We start from the raw sequence: 19,710 nt of genomic DNA, 5'->3' as shown, positions 1-19,710 counted from the left end.
TCTGGAACAGCAGTCCCTACGTGATTTGGTCAAAACCGCTGAGTCCTAGCCCCTAACCTTCTCTTCCCATGTATTCAGCTCTACCTACAAGGACTCCAACACCCTGCACCTCCCTACGGAGCGTTTCTCCCCTGTGCGCCGGTTCTCAGATGGGGCTGCAAGCATCCAGGCCTTCAAAGCTCATCTGGAAAAAATGGGCAACAACAGCAGCATCAAACAGTTGCAGCAGGTAATGGAAGAGATGGCAGGCGTCTTTGGAGAAGTATGGGTAACAGAAACCAGTCCTGCAGGAGGCCTGGGGTGTTAAACTTTCTGCCCACTTCATGTCAGCAGCACTGCGGTGTTATAGGTTCCAAACTGTATAGCTTTCTCATGCTCTTTGCTCGCTTCTTGTTACGTACAGCTTTCCCCAGGATCAAACTTGCATTCCCCATGAAGGGACTAAATTTTCCTCCTGTCTCTGTAGTTCATTAGAGAGGAATTTCTGGGTTTAGGTTGCAGTGGGAAACACCAAGGAAGGTACCTCTAAGCAACCCAGGCATTCCTCTCGTGGTTTATGGGCACTGGGTCTTGTTGGAGCCTGCTCTGCATTGTTAACCACCTGGCGTACTCTACAGCTGGTATGGAATGGTGCGCCCAGAGGAAGGAAGTGCACCTCCAGCCTTCTCTAGAGGACCAGTTTCCTTTCTGCCTCCCTTATGCTGAGCTTCGAGTCGCATGTTCTTTGTACACAGATTTCACACTGGACACTTTGACTTATACACAGACCATCCTTGGCATTTTCCATTAGTTCATGCAGAATGGAGTGTGAATATATATTTAGTACACAAATACCTATATAAATTGGTTACTTGCTCATCAAGGACACTATTCTTCTCTTGTTGCTCTTTCTGCCCATGAGACCTTGGGGCAGATCTGCATCTGCTGACATCACTGCATGGGGTGGGCCTGGCTGCATCCCATCTGTGTTAACTGCTTTCCCCTTCAGGAGTGTGAGCAGCTGCAGAAGATGTACGGGGGGCAGATTGATGAAAGAACCCTGGAGAAGACCCAGCAGCAGCATATGTTATACCAGCAGGAGCAGCACCATCAAATTCTCCAGCAACAAATTCAAGTAGGCCTTCACTCTTTGCTTTCTCCAACCTGTTTGGAGTTTGCTTTCAGGCTGATTCGCCTGTGAATTTTGGAGGAAATCATGTAGGGCAAAATGGAGTTGAGTTGTGTTTACGGTTGACATGTTTGAATAAAGAAAATCAAACCTTATGATGAACAACAAAAGCATAAGTCTCAGTGAGGGATAGTTCTTTCTGTTTCTTCCCTTCCTGAAAATAGCTCTGATTAATCTTCAAGCTCACAATTATTTTTCTTTTTTCCCCTCATATGTTTTAGGACTCTATCTGTCCTCCTCAGCCTTCTCCACCCCTTCAGGCTGCATGTGAAAATCAGCCAGCCCTCCTCACCCACCAGCTCCAGAGGTAATGAATCATTTTGTTTCGTGACTAAGCCATTGTCTCTATAGCTTGGTGTCCTTGCCCTGACTTGTATGGGAGATACTGACTGGCTTGAGCTTTCATCTTGGAAGAACCTATTTGAAAAGCAGAGAAACCAAATTAAATTTCAGCAGCCTCCCTAAAATCTTGACTTCATGTGCCACTTCATTTTCTTAGCCCCATGAATAAAGTAATCTGACATCTAAATCAAGAGGCCAGACAGAGGCCGACATTGACCTCTGCCTCTTTGTCTGGGAAATCCGGTAAAATAAGTTGTTGGGTAGGTTTTAAGTTGACTATGGTGGATGGTTTATTTATGTTTTTCTAGGCTGAAGGCTTATCAAAACTTAAAAAGTTTCTGCTTGTGTGTATCGTATGGCTGAAGCTCACTTCAAGGTTATACTGTCACCTCGGGAAATTTATCTTGTTTTGTTGTTTTTTAAGGTTAAGGATTCAGCCTTCGAGTCCACCCCCCAGCCACCCCAACAACCATCTCTTCAGACAACCTAGTAACAGTCCTCCCCCCATGAACAGTGCCATGATCCAGTCTCACGGTGAGTGGAAAGGTTTAGACTGAACCATGGAAAAAATGAGTCTTAGTCTTCAATGCCACAAGCAGTTGATTAGAATGGCAGGATAACATAGTATTTAAGGGTATGGGCTCTAGAGCCAGACTGCCTTGATTTGAATCCTGTTTCTAACAACTCCTGACGTGTGTGAACTGCAGGTAAGTTACTTCAGTATATCTCAGCTTTTTCAAATGTAAAATAGGGATAATAGTATTTAATGAATAAATATATGCACTTGGAACAGTCTCTGGCACAAACAAGTTCTCAATAAAAGTTAACTATTATTAATATTTTAAATAAATCCCCTCCAACTCTGCCAAATAAAAAGCTGCTATCAGAACCTTTCTTATTGTCATGCCTCCTTTTGGTTATCCATTGTACATGTGGCTCCTCTCGTGGATGTTTAGATTGAGATAAAGATGAGTATATCCTAATTGATATGGGTCTTTAGAGGCCAGCACAAGAGACCAGGATTTAGTATTCCAAAAACTAATAACCTCTTAAGTAATACCACGCAATCTAGATCCCCTGAAGAGTCTAAATCAGTCTCTATATCCTTCCTACTCAAAGCAGGGTCCCCCAACCAACAATATCAGCAGGAAAATTAGAATCTGAGGTCCCTTCCCTACTAAATCAGAACCTGCATTTTAGCAAGATCGCCAGGCCATTGGTATGCACATTAGAGTTTGAGATGCATTGCCCTACATCAGAGCTACTCAAAGAATAATCCATAGACCAGTTTTCAGGACACCTTATTAGAAATACAAATCCTTGGATATAGACTAAGGCGATATCAAAATGTATCTGTGTATAGTTATGTTAGCAGTTGTTTTTCCATTGTAATTGCCTGTATTTTTTTCACTTTTCTACATTAAATATGTTTTTATTAAGGAAATAATGTTTTAATTCCTATTTTTAATGATTGTTTAAAAAATGAGTGATAAGATGTATACTATCTCTTAAATAAGAAGTCTGAAACAAGATAATTTGATCTCATCATTGTAAAAATCTATAGTTTATATTTATATATTCCAATATAAGAATATACAGTAAATTCACCCTTATCTCATAAAAAAAAAAAAAAGAAAGAAAAGAAATACAAATCCTTGGGGCCGTACCCTGACCTACTGAAGCAGAATTCTATGGGTAGGGCCTAGGAATCTGTGTTTTAACAAGTCTTCCAGGTGAGCTAAAGTTTGAGAAGCACTGTTCTAGATGGTATTTAGTCTGAGTGTCCTCACTGGCATCCATTACTTCCAGCTCGCTGGTAATCCAGGTATTTGGTCACTCTGAGGTTCTTTTCTTTCCAGGTGCTGCATCTCCCTCCCAGTTTCAAGGCTTACCCTCCCGCAGTGCAATCTTCCAGCAGCAGCCTGAGAACTGTTCTCCTCCTCCCAATGTGGCACTAACCTGTTTGGGCATACAGCAGCCTACCCAGTCACAGCAGGTGACCATCCAAGTACAGGAGCCTGTTGACATGCTCAGCAATATGCCAGGGACAACTACAGGCTCTGCTGGGCGGGGCATCTCCATCAGCCCCAGTGCCAGTCAGATTCAGATGCAGCACCGTGCCAACCTGATGGCCACCTTCAACTATGGGCACCGGCCCTTGTCCAAGCAACTGAGTGCTGACAGTGCCGAGGCCCACAGGTAAGGATGCCTAAAGTCATCCATCCATTCATCCAGGTGATCCAGGTGGGAGGAGGCCCCTTAGCAGGGCGAGAGAGGAGGAGAGAAGGAGAATGAGCTATGCTCATTTTACCCTTTCTAAAATCAGTGTAGTGTATCTGGGATGAACTTGAAACCTATTGATCCAGGAACAAAATGCTAATGAGACAGGAAAAGAAAATGACAGAGCTATCCTACTATTTGTCTACAAAGAAGGAAGTGGCCTATTAGAAGAATTGGTAAAAATGCCAGTTCCCCTGTCTATTCTTTGAGGATCCTTTCCCTCTCTGTCACTCATGTTCTAAGAGATTGGTGCTTCTTAATAACTCAAGTGATGTTGTAAAATAGGCCAAATTGCTTCAACCTAGAGCTGGGTCTGTTATACACAGTGCCCTGGATCCCTTGGACACCACTGGATAAGTGAGGGCGGGTATGAGTTGGGATAATGCATACATCCCCAACTTCCCAGTCACACCACAGTTCTCTGTATCCGTGGGGCTCCCTACTGAGAAAGAGTAATAGCTATTCCTCAGGGGAGTATAGTACACTTGTTACATGGATGCCTGGTACTCACTCCCGTTTGTGTCTGCAGCTTGAACGTGAATCGGTTCTCCCCTGCTAACTACGACCAGGCGCATTTACACCCCCATCTGTTTTCGGACCAGTCCCGGGGTTCCCCCAGCAGCTACAGCCCTTCAACAGGAGTGGGGTTCCCTCCAACCCAAGCCCTGAAAGTCCCTCCACTTGACCAATTCCCCACCTTCCCTCCCAGTGCACATCAGCAGCCACCTCACTATACCACGTCAGCACTACAGCAGGCCCTGCTGTCCCCCACACCACCAGACTATACAAGACACCAGCAGGTACCCCACATCCTTCAAGGACTGCTCTCTCCCCGGCATTCACTCACCGGCCACTCGGACATCCGGCTGCCCCCAGCAGAGTTTGCACAGCTAATTAAAAGGCAGCAGCAGCAGCGACAGCAGCAGCAGCAGCAGCAGCAGCAACAACAACAAGAGTACCAAGAACTGTTAAGGCATATGAACCAGGGGGATGCTGGGAGTCTGTCTCCCAATCTTGGGGGACAGAGTATGACAGAGCACCAGGCTTTACCATATCAAAATGCTGACTCGTATCACCACCACCACACCAGCCCCCAGCATCTTCTACAAATCAGGGCACAAGAATGTATCTCCCAGGTTTCCTCACCCAGCCCAACCCATGGTTATGCTCACCAGCCGGCACTCATGCATTCAGAGAGCATGGAAGAGGAGTGCTCATGCGAGGGGGCCAAGGATGGCTTTCCAGACAGGAAGAGTTCAACTACATTGACCAAAAGTTGCCATGACAGCCCCCTGCTCTTGAGTACTGGTGGACCTGGGGACCCTGAATCTTTACTAGGAACTGTGAGTCACGCACAGGATTTGGGGATACATCCATATCGACATCAGCCAACTGCTGCATTCAGTAGAAATAAGGTTTCCAGCCGAGGTAAGAGTCCCTTCTAATTAAAAGTCCTAGACCAATCTGCTCCAATTCAATTAACCTAGTAATGTTATGCTTTTTCAGCTAGCACTCTGTGTTCCTAAGAAAAAAAGAATTCCTGAGAAGACCTTCAGGGCTTTTTGAGGGAGAAGCATGTAGGAAGTGGGTATTGGTGGGTAAGGGGTCTGTTTTCAAATTAAAAGATAGTGATAGATAATTAACAGTAAGATATATTATCTATTTCCCATATTCATACTATGGTTTCTTGGGATCCAGAATTTCTTGACTGTCATCAAAATAGCTAACTTTAACTTCTGTAATAGAAAAGAGTCAGCCAGTGCTAAGGAAATATGATTTAGTAGTAAACAGCGTTGGACCAAAAGTCAGAGTACCTCAGTTCATGAACACGATAACCTTGTCACTTAAACCCTCAGGTTTTATTTTCCTCCTCTGTGAAAAAGGGGCAGGAGTAGTATTGGTGCTTTGCAGAGTATTTGGGAAGATTAAAACATGCATACACATGTTTGTGTTTATACATAATGTGCGTGCATGAGGGCATGAAAGAGAAAGAAGCACTTGATGATCTGAAAGTATGATATAAACGTGAGGTACTATTATTACTCTGATCATTTCATTAATAAATTAAATGCAGACTATTACAGCATAAGGGTCCCTGTGTCATTTCATTTTGTATCACTTCATAATAAATGAGCACATTCATCTTCATTCTGAGGAAGATTAGTATTACCATCCGTAAGTAAATTATACTCAGAAAACATTGTTCCGTTAGCATCATGGCATTCATGTTAGGCAAACTCTGGACTGATATCCATTCTCTCACTGTAGATTGTGAAAAATGAGTTTACCCATAAAATATACAACATTGAAACTTAGCATGTCTTCCATCCTTCCCTTGTTGGAGCTACCTGCATCTCCTGCTCTGTCTTTTAAAGTCAACACACAAAACTCAACTTCTAGGGGAATTAGGTCTCATAGCACAGAGCAGGATAGAAGACCTTGCTCTAAATCAGTTTATGTGAAGAAGACTTGGTACCTTTTGGTTGTGCTCATAATGCACTGATAGGGAGGGACACGTGGTTGCAGAAAACACCAGTTAAATCTTGTGCTTTTGGACAGTTGAGTGCCATTCACCTTAGAAGTCTACACCAGTCAGATGTGTTGTGTTCACCAGTGGCTGCTGTATTTTTAAGATAGTGGGAATTTCAAGAACCAGGTCGTACGTGGAACGGCTGACAGACCTGAGAATGTTTAGGTTTGGCAGGGGGCACTAAGGAAAACTGTCATACCTGTCAGATGGAAGAAGGCATTAGACTTTTCAGGGTTCACATTTTGAGGCAGAACCAAGATCAGGCGAGAAGTACAGCAAATTTCAACTCTCTGTGGAAGATTTTTATAAGAACTTTCCAGAATAGGTTGCCTCAGCAGCCTTGGAGCTTCCTATCACTTGGAGTGTTCTAGCAGAGGCAGGATGATGATGGTATTAGGGATACTATGGGAAACAGTCCATAAGGTTAGCATACTGTAGTTATAAAAAGCTAACTTTTCTAGTGTCTTCCATGTGCCAGACATGAGATGCTATCATATATAAATTCATTTAATCCTCCTAACAGCCCTATATGGTAGTAACTCTTATTATCCTCATTTTATCAGTGAGACAGCTGAGGCACAGATTAAGTAATTTGCCCCCAAGATCAACAGCTGGTAAGTGGCATATGAACCCAAAAGTCATTCAGTTCACTCTAGCAGATGCTTACTGGGTCATGTCCTTGGCGTGCAAGGCTCTGAGGAAAGAGCAGAGCTGGAGCAATTAGTGTACACTGCCCACTCCCACAACCCTGGATTGCCATGTATTGAAACACTTTTTGAAATATTTTTGTTCAAAATTTGTTCAAATTTCTCTTCCCTTTTCTCTCCTGTTTGACTCTTCTGTGCAGAAAAGCTGAAGGGCTTGAATTCACCTGTGTTCCATAATTGTTAGAGGAATCTCCTTTTGGCAGGCCTGCTTGTCTCTTTAGTACCTAAAGTAAGGCAGAATGTGTTTGGTACAGGTGTGGGAGCACCAGAGGAGGGAGAGATTAGTTCTCAGAAGAAGGAGTATGCTTCCAGCAGTAAGTGGCATTTGAGTTGGGTTTGATGGATAAAGAGGATTTTGCCATTTGGATTTAGGCGAGAAGCATGAGGAAAGACCAGTGGAGTGGAGTGTGTGGAACTGCAGTGTGCCAAGAGAATAGTGGCACACTGCTCAATTTTCCAGCAAGTTTTAAATCAATGCATAGTCCTATCAATCAGTCATACTCCTTTTTTTAAATTTAAGGCCTTCACTTCAAGCCCAAACTTGGTTTTATGATTCTTTTGACAAATCCCTCCTACTTCCCCTGAGTTACTGTTATTACCTTTCTTCTTCCTCTTCCTTCTCCTTACTTTCTTATATCTACCACCATTATCGCCGTCATTCCCTACAAACTTCTCTTCTGATTTCTGGAGGAATCAAGCCTTAAGTATATTCCTAAAGATTCTAGCTCAGAACTCCCCTGTCCTCATTGCCTCATTATCAGCTTTGCAGGTATTGCTTCCCGCTCCCCAAGTCCTCTTTTTCTCTTAAATCTTTTTTTTTCCTGGTCTTTGGTATGAGCATTTCTAGAAGCTGTAGTCTTAGCTCCTACCCTGCTTGCTAATGTATTATAGAGATTATTCTTCCGTCTTTCTACCCAATTTACACTAAACTTACTTTTTAACTTAGCTACAGAGTATGCTTTTTCCTGCTTGAATACTATTCATCTTACCTCTTTCTAACATCTATTTTATGACTTTCGGAACCACATATACAATTATTTTTAACAAGTAAACTCACAAATTTATTACTTTGTGTATTTAGAATGTATTTAGAATCCCACATAATGAAACAATGCAGTAGAGAAACTAATGGTCCGAGGAAGCCTAATGCTGCTCCAGAGTTAAAATCCCTTCAGAGATGTATACCTGTATGTTTAAAACCATTTCGCACCCTGGAGCATCCTCATTGTCCTTAACCTTAAACATCGGAGCTCGTTGGGCCCGGCATGTAATCTCTCCTCCTCCCTTTCTTCATCTGTGTAGTTAGGGGTAAGCTGAATGCCCCCTAAGAGAAGGAGAGTGGGATTAATGTTTGTAGTAAGTCTGCTCCATGAAGGGTGCTTTCAACTCAGTTACTCTTTTTTTTTTTTCACAATAACCCTGAGACATATATGTTATGATCCCTTTACAATTGGGGCTTCACAATCTCCCTGCTTTAACCTGACATGATTCTTTCTATTCATTTAAAAACGTGTGAGCTCACAGTTTAACATTACCAAAGAATCTGTCACTTTTGCCAAGAAAGGGTTTTAATGCTCTGCCTCCACCACCTTGCCAAGCAAGTGAGATAAGTTCACATTCATTTATCTCTTTGGACAGGGGTGATGTCTGCTGCTTCCTCGAATGATTTACCTCTACCTCTGTGAAATCATACTCTAGACTCAAAACACTTCATCTGTTATTTCCATGATAGAGCAAATTCAACAAAATTTATTGAATGACTAGGTTTCACAGACTGTGTTGTAGGTGCTGTGGAGAATGCAGAGATGAAAAGCTAAAGAACCTGCCCTAGGGGAACCTAAACACTATTGGAAGAAAGGAAGACAGTCTCATATACAGCTTTAACATGAAGTGCTACCTAACGAGTGCTGTAAGAGATATACAGCCCTGCGCTGCTTAATGACATTTCGGTCAGTGATGGACCGCATATATGATGGTGGTTCCATAAGATTATAATGGAGCTGAAAAATGCCTATCATTTAGTGACATTGTGGCTTTTGTAGTATCCTAGCACAGTGCATTACAATTGCCTACAGTGTTCAGTAATGTACTGTACAGGTTTGCAGGGTAGAAGCAATAGGCTGTACCACATAGCCTAGGTGTGTATTAGGCTCTACTATCTAGGTTTGTGTAAGTATGCTTTATGATGTTTGCATGACAGAATTGCCTAACAATGCATTTCTCATAACGTATCCCCATCGTTAAGCAACTATGATTATAAAGAGTAGATCTTATAATCATATAGTACGATCTTTCTAGAATTTGAAGGTAGATAACAAGGATCACTAGTGTTAGTCAAGGAAAATTAAATGCCATCATATCAGTGTTCATAGTTACCTATTTCCTTTATGGTTGCTTGCTACCAACCAGTATGGAGCCACTCTATATACCAAGGCACCAAGCAGGCAGCATGCTAAAGATTTGCTTGAAATGTGTAGAAGTTTCAGGTCTATACATGCCCCATGCTGCCCATAATCTCCGTATCTGACACTCTAGAAGTAGAATTAAGGTTTATTTTCCTTCTGTAATCCATATACTTGATTTTTTTTTTTTTACTTTGTAAATAAGTAAGTACAACAGCATAACCAGTTTACACAGATTATGAACTTGAACTCACAAAGAAAACCACATCCTCTTCTCTGAGCTTAGTCAGCTTCAGCGATATTAGTGGACCTCAGGCCTCTTATGGGGGTTAAATGACTGGGATGGTTTACCCCCTCAGAACCTATAAGAAGAATATGCATACATGTCATTTATCTCATTTTTTTTTCTTAAAACCCAGTAAATCAGTAAGGACAAGTCAACATTGACAGATTCAACAGAGAGTTGTGCAAGCTGCCTCAGAGTTCCCCAGACAGGTGGTGGTGTGCATTGTGTTCCTTGTGTATTTTTTTCCTTGCATTATCAGATGATCATCCTCTCTTCTCTCAGCTTTATTATGGTAAAGACCCAAGAATGGTGCTCTCAGAAGTCCTCTTTCTGCCATTAATTATATATCCTTTGCTGAGCTTGACATTTCCTCTAGTTGCTGAGCTTGCCTTAAAGGATGCCAAAGATTTGAGCCTAAATTTCATGTCCCTTGGTCAGCAGGTGATTCTGTGTGCACCTTCTTCCACCCGCAACTGGTCAGTAGGTCTCATCTTAAAATGTCAGAAAGGACTTCTAGACTTGGAACTCAATGTTCTTACTAAAAATCATATTTTACTTGTGTAGTACTTCATCATTTATTAAAGACTCTTTCACATGTGTTATCTTCTGAGCTCCCAGACACCTGTCATTTTTAAAATGGAGAAACAGAGGTTAAAAGAGAAAAAAAATGGCTTACCTAATTCAATACATTCTGTTGGTGATGGAGCTGGATCTTGACTCAGAGTGTCCCGATTCCCTAGTCTAATATGCTTTTCTTTATGCCTCCTCACCTCCCATTCTACACTTTCCGAGCATATCTGCCAAGCAAAAGATCTTTGACCCATGGATTATATTGAAACTTGAGCAGACAGAGCCCTGGTTTGTTTGTTACCCAATTCCTTTTTCATCTAGTTTTTAACACATTTGTCTCTCCTAAACCAGAGGCTTTTTCTTTGGAAATTAAAGTTTCATTAACTCACTTGTTTACTTACATATGGGTAGATTGTCCCCATAATTCTGGAAGTAGCGTTCTGTGATAAAATCACTTGTTTGTTTTTGTCAGCTGACTCAGTATGCCCTATCCCCTCAGAAATAACATTTCTGAAATGAATATGAGAATGCCAGTCTTTACTGAGCTCTTACAGTGTACCAAGCTCTAGTAAGCACTTTACATATCTATGGAGTTAAGTCCTGTTTTACAGATAAAGAAACAGACCCAGTAAAGTCAGGTAACTCCTCAGGATCCTAGTGAAGCCAGGATTCAAGTCCAGGCCTTCCTCACCCCAGAGCTTGTTCTCATGAGCTCTAGGTTGGGAAGTTAGGAAGGCTCACTGCATGATTTGTCAAGCAATAGCTTGGTTCTGTCTTTATGATACTTTCAGGTGTGTTGGCACCAGACCGGATGACTAGGAAGAAAGCAGACAAAGAGAACAGGATCCATGTGACTTCCCCAAAGGCAGAGCCAAAAGGAAGGGTGGGTGTTTGGGTTCAGAGAAACCCCATTTTCAGGAATAAAAATAAATTTAAGAAGAGAAAGGGAGGAAGAGAGGAGACTTGGCATGTATATCAAACAAACACATTGAAGATTCTAGAAGAGATGGAAAGCAACTAAATATCAAGAACCAGGACTTATACATTTTGTTAGCTTTTCTATTTTCTCATGTTTGATAATGAATAATTCTTTACAAATCTTTAAATAGGAGAACTGTCATGTTTGTCTTTGAGAGAGCAAGGGGGTACAGCTGATATGATTTGCATCTAGTTCTATATCCATAAAAAAGAATTAAATGGATAGTGGTAGCTATGAAAGAAGAGAATCTAAGCACTAGAAAATATTTTGAAAAAGTAAGAGGCAACCATTCATGTTGCTTCTTGGCAAAGCAGAAGAGAGCCAGTACATCGCTGCATAAAGCAATTGTTGCACCACTTCCTGCCAATGGTTTTTGTTTGGCCCAGGGGCCAGCACGTGATCCATGCCCACTGAGAGGAATTGGGCTGGGTGGGTAAGACGGGTAAGCTAATCCCACAGAGCAAATCTTGGTGTAGACTTTCTTTATCTTCCTCCCTCTGCTGGCTTTTAGCTTTTAGTAGCAAAAGAATTGATTTTTGGCTATTCCTTTGACCTTTTTGCCCACAAAACTTTCAAAAGATTGCTCACTGCTTTTATCTTTGGTAGTTGGGAAGCTCCCCTTCCTCTCATTTTCTCCAGAATGTTTTGCATTACCAGCAATGTGCACGTCAGCTCCCCTCAGTTCCTAGTCTACCTCAGCCCCTAAGCCCAGGCCTAACCTTGATTGTTAAAGGGAGACCATTTGAATATGGAAACCTGAAATCCTTTACTCACAACACAAGCAGTATGCTTTACTTCTATTATTCAAATAGCTACTGGAATGGTACAGTTAGCACTGGGGCTATGCTAAACACTATTTAAAACCTGGTCTTACCAATGTATATTTCATCAGGAGATAGACCCAGTAGTTCCCAAGGAGATTTTACCCAAAAAACCAACCAAGGAAATAAAACATATATTCAGGTGTCAGGCTCTTACGGACTGGAGCCACATGTGAAACCAGGAGAATCTTATCAACTTCGGTGTGGCCCTGGTAGTCTTCTTGACCATCCTTGGTCAAGACAAAATATTCATTCCTCTTGAACTCCTCTTTCTTTTCAAAATCCAGTCCATAGGGTTGCATGACTGTGACAGGATACTAACTCATGTTAAGAAAACATTTATTAATATCGGTTAAGGAGATAATTATTAAATACTGGGTATAGGACAATGTTCTGGATTACTAAAGGCTCACAGATGTGCATAAGATGCAATTCTTGTCCTCAAAGAACTTGCAGTCTACTATGAATGATTACAAGATATATACAATTGACCATGGTGCCAGGAAAAATGTTAGAGTAATCAGAATTCAATAAAGTCTTCTGACACTTAAAGGAAGAAAATATCTATTTCTGTTTTAAAAGGAAAGTTTCATAAAGATGATAACATTTTAGATGAACCTGGAAGAATGGTTTGATTTAGATCAGCAGGAATGGAAGAAGAAACAGACGATTCCATGGAGAGGGGATAACAAGGGCAAATGCATAAAATTGTGAATGGGTGCGGAGTTACGTGGTCCCATTTGACTAGTGTTTAGAATATGGGGAAGAGTAGTATGAGGTACTCATTATAAGATAAGCTGGGAAATTGTTATGAAAATCAGGTGTTTGGACTACCCTATAGAAAAATTAATCTTCGTAGGATAGTGGTGGAGCGATGGTTAAGAGGTTATTGTAGTAATCCAGGCAAGAGGTAATAAGGCTTTAACAGAGCAGTAAGATTGGAAAGAAAGGGACTAAAATGACCTACATTGCAGAGGTAGATTCTTTAGACCTATGGTGATGCGGAACCAGGAGTAAAGAAGTAAGAAGTAAAGGACCCTAAGAGCTCATACCTAGATTAGGAAAATGGGCACCAAAATAAGGATCTCTGAAGGAGGATCTGGTTGTGGGAGAAGTTGATGAGTTTGGAATTAGGTATGTTAACTGTTAGATGTTCGTTGGATATCCATTAAAAAGATATCTGGAAAATAGTTGGAGCTATGGATCTGGAACTTAAAGAGTGTTTCAGTGATTCTTTATATAGAAGCAATATAAGTGAAACCATGAAAATAGATGATATTGCCAAAGTATGTGTGGGGAGAGAGAAGGTCAAGGATAGAAATGCAAAGAGTGGAGGAGCCATGGAAGGAGTTGGAAGCAGCAGTTTGAGAAGCAGAGGAGAGGGCTAGGGCGGTACACTGAGGTAGAAGCCAAGGAAGAAGAGAGAAGGCATCCACAGAATGGAGGCCATACTCCAAGGCTAGAGGTTCCTGAAAGTTTCAAGAATGATTCTTATGTACATCTAGGTTTGGGAACATAGCACTGTCAAGTCAACAGAGAAATGAACAAAAAAGAAAAGGTTTGGTGTGATCCAGCCAACGGCCAATATGTGAGATTTTTCTCCTAAGGGTAGGATCCCTCCATAAGGAGGCTCATGTTTGCTATAGGTCTTAGGGTTGGCAGGCTGGTCCAGGCTCTTCTAAGCACCATCACCAGTGACAGGATTAGTAGATAGTGCACATGTGGTCCTTACCATTGTTCATTGTCCTTTGCAAGACATTTGTTTGATAGGCATTGATAGTGCTGGGAGAAAATCTAGGTCTGCTGACCCTATTTTGCTCTGTCTCCTCAGAGTCTGTCATAGGGAACTGCATGGATAGAAGTTCTACACGACAAGCACTGGAGCTGCCAGATCACAATGGACTTGGGTATCCAGCACGCCCCTCAGTCAATGAGCACCACAGGCCCCGGACTCTCCAGAGACACCACACAATTCAGAACAGCGACGATGCTTATGTATGTTGGTCCCCTTCAACTTCTCAGAAGTAGAATTCAACCAATCCCATCCTTGAAATCAGAACTTAGTAATGTGAGATAGCATCTGCTCCTACAGTTTTCATCCAGAGTCTAGCACCTCTGTGAGCTAAGGAGTGTGTCTTTGAATCACCCTAATAGACCAGCCTTTAACTCCAGTAGAATCTCAGAATCTATACTCCAAATTTTAGACTGAGGAATCAAGAGTAGTTGCCATCTATTTCCTCTAGTCTTAATATTAAACTTCTCCCCAAACAGTCTCAAACCCCAGAAAATGAACCATGAGGCTCTCGGTTGGTTTTCTGGCAGCTGCGTTGAACTCACTCAGATAACGGGAGCCAACCCGGCTCAGCAAAGCTCCGCTTTCCTGGGGCAGCACTGTCTAATGCGGTAGCAGTGAGCCACATGGAAATTAACGTGCAGTCCTTCAGTCACACTAGTCATGTTTCAGGTGCTCAAGAGCCACTTGTGGCTAGTGACTCCATATCGGACAGGGCAGTGGACATTTCCATCCTCGCAGAGAGTTCTCTTAGACTGTGCTGTCCTAAGACAGATTGTTCCTGTTGATGGGGATAGGTCAGAAACCTGGTTTTGGAAGGCCATATAGCTGTCAAGGGTATTTGTCCACCAGCTGAGATCCACCATACCCTCTCCCACCCCACCTGCTCCATAGAGGGAAGCTGTGATAGCTTCCCACACTGTCACTGTTCAGCATTCCCCCTCATATGGCACCGAAGAGGGAATCTGGGTGATACTGCTTGGGAGTGGTGCCTGAGGCTGCCCATTGCCTGGGCTCTTTTAGAGGGAACAGCTGTCTGTGCGGGTCACCTGTGAGTGGCACGTTCTGTGGTATCCTTACTTCTTTTCCTAATTGTTTCCTGCAGGTGCAGCTAGATAATTTGCCAGGAATGAGTCTCGTGGCTGGGAAAGCACTTAGTTCTGCTCGGATGTCAGATGCAGTTCTCAGTCAGTCCTCACTCATGGGGAGCCAACAGTTTCAGGATGGGGAAAATGAGGGTAAGGGGCCTTACACATGGGGCACCCCAGAAAAGTTCCTGGAGCCCCCACTTCCATCTTCACTGCTCCTCTTTTCTGTATAAAGAGTTCATGGGATGTCGCAGCATCACCAACGGGTTCTGGACACAAAACTCTTCCCTACTTCTTTTCCACCCAGCATGAGTGCATAAAGGAATACATCTTCTGGTTGAATGCAAGGGTATTACATTTCTTTTTGTATGCTTTGTTATGATACTCCTTTAATAACTATTAAGGGCACTGTGTCCATAGGAATATGTCTGCCTTTCCTTAGAACCAGTAAAGGGAGAGTATCATAATAGATACAAAGCACAGGCCTTGGAATAGACAGGTCTGCAGTGAATCCTGCTTCTGCCCTTTTCAGGGTGCATGGGCAAGGCACTTAGCCTTTCTGAACTCCAGTGTCCTCCTGTGTAAAGTTGCAGAAGCAATAGAGCCTATAATCTAGATAGTGTTGTGAGCATCAGTTGGCTTAGTGAGTTTAAAGTACTTAGCACAATGCCTAGATCACAGAGAGTGCCCAGTAATCAGCAAACTAGCAGCAAAATTGTCTTCTCCATTAAAGAGGGAAGTCTGTCCGGAGGAACATGGTTTTCTGTCTTCTCCCACACTATAGTTGTTGGTAGGGCTTGACAGTGGGAGACAGTAAAGGAAAGGGGAAAAACGAACACTCAAGAGACCACAGGAAGAATCCTGGTCTCCAGCGCCCAGTCACTAAACACCCTGAGGGCCTGCTAATGAGCTAGAATTTAGGGCTGCGAGTCAGGCTGTGGGTGCTCAGACATCTCTCCCTCCTCTCTCGCTCTTGCCCACCTACCACCCCAGCTCCCTGCAAGTCTCATATGTTCTTTCTGGTCTTGCAGAATGCAGGGAGAGCCTAGGAGGTCATGAGCACCCAGACCTGACTGATGGTGGCCAGCATTTGAACTCCTCTTGCTACCCATCAACGTGTATGACAGACATACTGCTCAGCTACAAGCATCCTGAGGTCACCTTCAGCATGGAACAGGCAGGCGTGTAACAGGAGCTGAGAGTAAGTGTTATCCGGGCCGGGGCCTCCCCAGCCCTTTGGCCCAGTGCCAGGACCCCGATCCCATCAGGGGAGTCATTTCCTGTGAACTCCACAACACCACTGTTTCCCTCATGATCTTCCCATCTCCCTGCTCTGTCATTAAGCATTGTGTTAGTTGTTTTGGGGTATGGGTCGGAGCATACAGAAGAAATTGCTGGCCATGGTCACTTGGTTTAATTATGGGGGATAAGACACATGTCTTATAGGTGCTGTAACAGCCTTCACAGAGACGGTAAGTGCACTACAGGCTCGGAAGATCAGGGCACCTCTGGGGTCAGGATAATAAGAATCAGAGGCAGTCCTTGAACTCAGTCCTGAAGGATAAAGCCTAGGAAGAAAACACATCCAGCCATATGTTTTAAGGTTGTGCTGCAAGGGGCAGTATATTCTAGACAGGAGAAATAGGTAGGTGATGAGAGGCCAGTGGTAGAAAACCAGAAAATTGGCCAGTTTGGCTGGAGTAATGCCTAAACGAATATAGTAGGTAGTATTGGTTCTTTGAAAACTCTGACAGAAAAGACTTGATGAAAGTTCATCTGTCTGGCAAATCCGAATTAGAGTCTCAATATGGCAGACTTTTTAAAATACCCGAGGTAAAGTGAACCAGTCTGTTTTTTACTGGTCTTAGCCTATTAATAACCAATGCTGTGGCTGGACCAGTCTTTGTGGTTCTTACTACAATTGTAAGGCACCCTTCAGCAGTAACCATCGGGAAAATGAAAAGATGCAGGTTTATTATTCGCAAGAACTGGAAAGAGCACGCCTGGGGTCACACAGCAAGATCTCAGGCAGAGAGAGAAAGACTAAGCTTAAGCACAGGCCTGAAGTTCTGCTTTTATTGGGGTCAAGGGTGGAGGCATGGGGTTTCCTGGCCTCACTATTTGTGAATTTAAAACATAGAATGGCAGGAATTTCAAGCACGGGAAGAGAAAACAAATAAGTAGCCCAAATGGTCAGTTAGTGAAATCAACCAAGATCTCTAAAACAAAGGAGTCTCAGTTGGGGGAGGGGACCTGCTCCTTATCTAGTCGTTTGGCTGCCAATATGTTTATTCAAGATAGTCTTTGAAGTAGATGCCTCTTTGAAATGGATGCCTCAACAATCAAAGTTTAAGTTAGGTACTTGCATTACAAAAAGAAAAAAATCAGGGCTTTTTTTGAAAAAGTTTCCAATCGAATGATTGAGTCTTTCTCTTTTCATACTAATTCTTCGCTGTCTGCTCTGTTGCAGGTTTGCATATAGCTCGGAAATGAAAAGGTTGACTTTAAACCAACAGTATCTAGCAGCATTGCGCCAAATTGCTATTGTGTCTCTCTCCACCCAGAATGTCGAGGCTCCTTTCATCACATTTGGTTCATCAATGTGCTGTTCTTTTGGGTTCTGAGGGGGTGTTGCCACGTTTGCTTGTATGACCAAATCACCAAGGAAATAAACAGGAAATCCACGTTTGCCACCTTTTGTGAAAGTGTATTTGGTGTATTGCAGTTGGTGGTTTGGTTTGGTTGGGTTTGGATTTGGGTTTGGAGCTTTTAATTTTTTTTTTTTTTTACTTTGCTTCTTTTCTTTTTTCTCTTTCTTCCTTTCCTTTCTTTTCTTTTCCTTTCCTTCCTTCCTCCCTCCCTTCCTTCCTTTCCTTTTTTGAGACAGAAAAGCAAAGCAGTTAGAATACGGGGAGGCCAGGAGACCCAGAGCCACTCCCCTCCCTAGCCTCCATCCACAGAGCACCTTCCAGTCCTCTGCATTGCTCTTCCACAGGAGCAAAAACTAAAGGATAACATCCTCTGGAATCTTAGTGGCTGGGAAAACAGAAAGGAAAGGATGGTGGCCTCTGGCACTTGGAGAGCCAAAGGAGAAACACCAAGCCTAGAACTTGGGGAGGTCTTTACTACTGGCATCTACTGAAAAACATAATTTGGTCCAGCCAAGATCATATCAAAATGTTAGTGTGGAGGCTGGGAGTGACCTGAAGTTGATGGGGTGCTGGTTAGAATATCTCAGTGTGAGCCTTTTCTTTGCTGTGTAACTCAGTTCCCCTCCGGTAACCTGGAAAGTCAGAGTCCTTTACCATCCTGCTGGTTCTACTCATGAACACCCAACAGTAGTACACTATGCTTTTGTGTCAACTACATTCTCATTTATATTATGCTATAAAAAGGATTTTTTTCTCCATATTCTATATATGTGTTATGTGTGTGTGTGTGTATATGTATATATATATGCACATATGTATACACACACACACACACACACACACACATATACACACACAAACACACACTTTTCCCTTTCAGCCTCTTTGTCACAGGCAAGAAGACTAGGAGGCTGTCTTGGGCCCTGCCTCTCTCTTACCCTTTTCCTCTTCCCTATTTTAATTCTTGATCATGTAAGACTTGTTTTTGGTAAATGTTGATATTATTATTATTATTATTAATTAATTAATTAAACAAAAGTAATTTTTGTTTAAAAGAGAAATGTTTAACCAGATTCTGTTCTATTTGAATTGTGACTTGCACCTTTTGTTCAAAGTATTTTATTTACAATTGTAATTGTGAACAGTTCTTACTTGTGCCGGTGACAGACGTAGTGGTCTCCTTTCCCTAGTTGAAGCAGTGCATATGCAATAGCTATTGTTTGTGTCATTATTTTTTCTTCACTGTTAGAAACCAAAGTCTTCTCTGCAGGCTGGGGGCTGACGAAGGATCTAGGTTATCTCCTTTAATCTTCAAAACAAGAAAGAGATGTTAAATATTCTGACTCTTGATCCTTTTTTTCTGGGAAAGGAGAGTTAAAGGTCTCCAGTCCCCTCCCAGTCTTTCATCCTGAATTTGCACAGAAGAAAGCGGGTGCCCAGCATGGCCATCCTGATGTTGCTGACAGGATCCCCATGCAGCTTGTCCTTCTCACTGATATTGGCAGCTCAGCTCTTGGACCCGATATCCCTCGATGGGTTTCTGCAGTGCAAGAACCTTTCTTGGAATATTTCCCAGGTTTTCATGGTTTCCAGTCTCCCCTCCACTTGGTGGGGCCACCGACTACTCACCAGAAGGAGGCTACCAAGAAAGCCTGAACAGTTTGACTTCTTTGGGGTCCGAGTCCAGTGCCCCATACTGGCCCCCCACCCCCCCAGCCTGTCCTGTTTACATAGGACTGAATTGACGGGACAGCAGCTGCCACCCTCCAGTGACCACCAAGAGGGAAGCCAGTGAGCCTGTTAACCGTGCCATCTTGCGAACTACACTTTTAAAAAATCATCGCTTTGTATTGTAGTAACCAATATGCTCAGTATATGTTGAATGTATATGAATATACTTTCCTATTTCTGTCCTTTGAAAATGTCAGAAGTATTTTTTGCTTTCTCGTTTATGTTGAACTAAAAAAGGATTAAAAAAAAATCTCCGGACCCAAGTTGCAGTAAGACCTTTAGTCCCTTTTTTGTGGGCACTTACAGCTTAGTAACTTAATTGGACAGTAGGGGATTGTGAAAATAAAAACCCGATTACCATCT

At 42.7% G+C, this 19,710-nt stretch overlaps 1 protein-coding gene across 6 annotated transcripts in view; it reads left to right on the top strand.

The window, feature by feature from the left end:
* The window catches only part of SIK3 (SIK family kinase 3), a 215,012-nt gene extending 195,302 nt beyond the window's left edge, over positions 1-19,710 (top strand). For 4 of the 6 annotated variants that reach the window (XM_039887970.1, XM_039887972.1, XM_039887969.1 and 1 more), the window contains 10 exons: positions 79-229; positions 989-1,114; positions 1,390-1,475; positions 1,935-2,044; positions 3,370-3,709; positions 4,320-5,218; positions 13,917-14,080; positions 14,983-15,115; positions 15,997-16,166; positions 17,436-19,710. In XM_039887970.1, the coding sequence (XP_039743904.1) occupies positions 79-229; positions 989-1,114; positions 1,390-1,475; positions 1,935-2,044; positions 3,370-3,709; positions 4,320-5,218; positions 13,917-14,080; positions 14,983-15,115; positions 15,997-16,154 (2,167 nt within the window). In that variant the 3' untranslated portion in view covers positions 16,155-16,166; positions 17,436-19,710. The remainder of the gene's footprint in view (positions 1-78; positions 230-988; positions 1,115-1,389; positions 1,476-1,934; positions 2,045-3,369; positions 3,710-4,319; positions 5,219-13,916; positions 14,081-14,982; positions 15,116-15,996; positions 16,167-17,435) is intronic. The other 2 variants (XM_039887974.1, XM_039887973.1) reach the window with 1 other exon arrangement.

The sequence above is a fragment of the Pteropus medius genome, unplaced genomic scaffold, assembly GCF_902729225.1.
Source record: "Pteropus medius unplaced genomic scaffold, Ma_sr-lr_union100, whole genome shotgun sequence".
Taxonomy (NCBI): Eukaryota; Metazoa; Chordata; class Mammalia; order Chiroptera; family Pteropodidae; genus Pteropus; species Pteropus medius.
This window is presented reverse-complemented; position numbering and strand designations above follow the sequence as displayed.